General features: G+C 39.8%; 1 protein-coding gene across 1 annotated transcript; it reads left to right on the forward strand.

Annotated features, from left to right (window-relative positions):
• The first annotated feature begins 250 nt into the window (after positions 1 to 250).
• On the forward strand, positions 251 to 2412 carry LOC114526571. The gene is made up of 3 exons (XM_028548170.1): positions 251 to 1076; positions 1198 to 1207; positions 1671 to 2412. The coding sequence occupies exons 1-3, from the start codon at positions 251 to 253 to the stop codon at positions 2410 to 2412; spliced, it is 1578 nt and encodes a 525-aa protein (XP_028403971.1).
• Positions 2413 to 4276: the final 1864 nt, after the last annotated feature.

Consider the following 4276-nt stretch of genomic DNA (forward strand, 5'->3'; position numbering starts at 1 on the left):
CTCAAACTTGTCAAGCGATGAAATTCAACTTTTAATAGAAAAAAAGGATTCAGAAAACACTCGGAAGTCAACAAAAAATGCTGTGGCCACCTTTATAGCATTTTGCAACGAAATTTCTTCGGACGAATCTCCACCGAGAGACCTTGATTACATTGAAGGACTGTCGAAAGAAGAACTCGACTAGCTTTTAGCTGCTTTTTACCCAAATGCCAGGAAAAAGAATGGCGAAAACTACAAAAAATCTGCTCTTATGGGTTTGAGGTTTGGTCTTCAGAGGCATTTTCTACTTAAAAGGAATATCAACATCATTAGTGATCAAGAATTTGCTAAATCAAATCAAGTCTATGAAGCAGCAATTGTTGAACTGAAACGGCAAGGTTTTGGTAATGTCGAACATCACAACTCCATTTCGCGCGAGGATCTCCAAAAAATACAGTTGTCCTATAATCCTGCTGTGCCAGACCCGAAAAGTCTTCAAAGATTTGTTTGGTTCAACATCATGTTTCATCTAATACGTAGAGGAAGAGAAAACCTTCGACTTTTCACGAAGCAGTCGTTCGCCATAAAGACTGACGCGACAGGAAAAAAGTTTGTTTATCAGGCGACAGACGAGCTAGACAAAAACCACAGAGGCCATGACAACGCCGACGATTCCACTGGCGAAGGTCGTATGTACGAACAAGACGGCCCATTGTGTCCAGTGAAGGCATTTGAACTGTATTTAGCAAAGCTACACCCTGAACTGTTTTGTTTATGGCAGAAGCCTAAATCGAAGGAACATTTTACTGAAGCCTCCAATGTTTGGTACTGTAATGTTCCTGTCGGTAAAAACACTTTAGGAACTTTAATGAGCCGGATTTCCAAGGATTTGGAACTTTCACAAACATATACTAATCATTGTATTAGGGCGACAGCTGTCTCTTTACTTGACGACTGTAATTTTGAAGCTCGTCATATTATGCGTGTCTCTGGGCATAAGTCTGAGAGTAGCATTCGCTCGTATTCAAAACGACTCTCAGAGATGAAACAAAAACAAATTTCATATTCGCTCAGTAGCGCTTGCTTTACAGAAGCTAGTACTTCAAGTGAAATTGTACTTGTAAACGAAGCTCGAAACGAAGCAGAAGAAATTGTTTGTAAGCAAACTACAAACAGCTCACAGTCACTTATATTGACTCAGAATTTTGCCTCCCACAGCCAAGAAACGGTCAATTTTAATGCTGGGGCTTTTGCCGGAGCAAATGTGACCATTAACTTCTACAAAAAATGACATTTCAAAGCGAAAATATTGTTTGTAATTTAATTTAATCGTTGGCTGCATGCGAAGGTTTTGAGAACGCTTGTTTGTTACATTATAAAGTCGGGTCACATAGGCTTAATTGTTGATGGTAAAGTGTTTATAATATAAAATTGTTGTGTAACATGTATGCTTTTGTTCCTATATAACAAAGCACTTAATGTACGTTCCCTCGGAAATAGTGAGTTTTGTTTTCCCTTGAGTCTGAATGTTTCAGACTCTTGGGAAAACAAAACTCACTATTTCCCTCGGGAGCATACATTAAGTGTATAATATTTAGCATGCCTAACACTTCGAAGGGTCTTCGAAAGTTTTGAATGAACTGCTAAAGTGTGGTAATATTAAGTTCTACTAATTTACTTTGACTCAACAGGTTTTATTATTGTGATATTGGCGAAAGTGCCAAATTGAACAATGAGAGCAGTGATTTTGACACAGACAGTGATCTGGTGACAGGCTCAGATTCACAAGACTCAGAGTTTAATCCCGATAATGAGCCCAACAATTCTAATAGTGAAGACTCAGATAGCGACATAGACAAGGAATATTATATATTTCCCATGTCCGTGGAGAAAGCCGATGATGTTTGCGTAAGATTAAATAATTTAATCAAAAGCGGCCAAATTCCGAAGGTCAAAATATTTTACAAATATCTTGATGCCATTTTGTATGCTATGACTGACCCAAACCACGAATATGACAAGCAAGTTGTTGAATTTTTCAACTCTATTAAATATCTTGGAGGAGAGAAGACGGTGAACTTTATCTGGGGTGCTATGTGGCATGGCTGTGGCGGCGTTTTTGATCCAGAGTTAGCTAAACCAAACCTCGGTGGACCTGGAAGAACGACAAGATTAAGGCATTTGTCTGGCTATACTACTTCAAGTGGCATAATTAAGCCATGGCTTGATTCAGTTTTAAAACTTGCTATAGACCCTTTAGTGGGCGTGAAGCCTATTATTGATACAGAGATTGTCAATGTGATTGGGGCAGCAATGGAGAACAATGGAACGGCTTTAAAGGCTGCGATACAATACGATGAAAGACAACAAATAAACGTGGGTTTTAAGGTGACATCCGACATAGAATTTGTAAAGTCAAATCTTGCTCCCTAATTGGAATTTCTGAATGAGAATGTTGTGACAGAAGCAAATGTTACCTATTTGTCAACGACTGAGAATGGAGTTGCCATGCCAGTTGGTGTCATTTACAAAGCCAAGGCAGGCAAAACTGAAGAAGAGATGAAGGAACATTTTCTTGACCAAGTTGAAGTTTTGCAAACATGCCATAACTGTATTCAGTCAGTAATATCTTCACGGCATATTATTGATAAATCTCATACAATGATTTGCAAAAGTGCATGTCAAGCTTGTATAAGGACCGCTTCTGTCTGCAATACCTGTCGTGCTGAAGGGCAAACTTCCCACATACCTTCTCTTCATGCTTGTCAATGTTGCCTTGAAGCCAATATCCAGTGTCGTCGAGTAGTAGTTCTTGTTTTAGCATCAGATTGCGAATCTGGGAACAAAAAAGCCTTTGAATTGATATCGAAGAGCAAACTTGATGGAACGTTGCCACCTCAGTTTATTTTTATTTACCTACCTAATGATATCCGTGTAGGCAAAAGTCTGAAATGTAGCTTCGCCAACTGGATGCTGTTATTGGATGATGAGAGAGCATGTTTAGCAATGCTACATACCATCTGGGATTCTGACCTGGAACTTAAGAAGTTGTTACCAAGAGACAGTGTTTTAAGTAAAGATCAAATGAATGTAAACTGTATTTTGCATTTGAGCGAACAGTCTGTGTTAACTCGTCTTCAAACTGTTGATTGTGTCGTACATTCAGTTGTCCCAGACAGCTACAAGATCAGTGAGACCAACAAGGTTGGGATGTATCCACATCCCGTCGCAATTTGCTGTGGCGAGAACGGAAAAGTACTTGTTCTGGATTATGTTCCATCGAAAAACCTCACTAGGCTTCTTGAAATTAGGCTTCATGTCCCTGCAGACGTTACGATCATTGGAGAGTGCCATGGCGCAGCTAAATCGCTTACTTACTGTGATGGAATAGCTTATGTCAGTTGCCCAGCAGGAATACAACTATTTCCCTTGGGAAAGAACCCAAAAATACAGGCAAAGAAACTTAAAAAAACGGAGCTCATTTCTGAGTTGCAGAAAAGAGATGTTGACATGCTAGGAACTGTTCCGGTACTTCGCGAACGGCTGTGTAGATATCTGAAGGATGTGGAAAGAGCGTATGCACAAGCCCATACAGACCTAACAAAAGTCCAACTTTCTCAAAAGCTCGAGCCTTCCAGCATCGCTAAGGCTAGCGATAGCGTTATTTTTTGCGCCAGCGATGTGGATCGGGTTATCTATTCTATCAGTTTAGAAATGGATGGAGTGGCAGTTAAAGGTGATGTTACCATTTTTGCACAATATCCATCCTCCTGTACAGAGGTACTATCATTGTGCGTGAATCATAACATCCTTTATCTGTCTCATAAAGGCACTCCATGAGGAATCATAGCTATTGCAATGTCAACACTTGAGGAAACTGCTGTGCTTCGAAATGGAACTATTGAATGTAGTGAAAGCGCACAAGTAGCTGCTTTCCTTGATGGCATAGTTTATGTAGACACCGGTAGCCTCCAAATAAAGACTAAGAGCTGGTGAGGAGACTGTAATTATTGCTGGAACGGGAAAAGAGGGAAATTCTAATGGAAGAGCAGACCAAGCGTCATTTGCGCAGCCTATGGGCATATGTGTGGAGCTTGATAAAAACATTTTTATCACCGATGCTCAAACTGGCTCTGTCAAGCTAATTACCACAATAGAAGGGATTATAAAATATCTGCGTTATTTAGGACTTTTGTACCAAGCGTTTTCGGTTCATATGAAACATTAAATGGTCCCAAAACTTTCCTTACACCAGGCAATTGATCTTCTAGAAGAACTCGACAGTTATTTGACAACA

This window comes from Dendronephthya gigantea, unplaced genomic scaffold, assembly GCF_004324835.1.
Source record: "Dendronephthya gigantea isolate DGI-Jeju-01 unplaced genomic scaffold, DenGig_1.0 000039F, whole genome shotgun sequence".
Lineage (NCBI taxonomy): Eukaryota > Metazoa > Cnidaria > Anthozoa > Malacalcyonacea > Nephtheidae > Dendronephthya > Dendronephthya gigantea.

Coding starts and splice junctions, on each gene's coding strand:
- LOC114526571 (XM_028548170.1), top strand. CDS start 251: ATGGGTTTGAGGTTTGGTCTTCAGAGGCATTTTCTACTTAAAAGGAAT.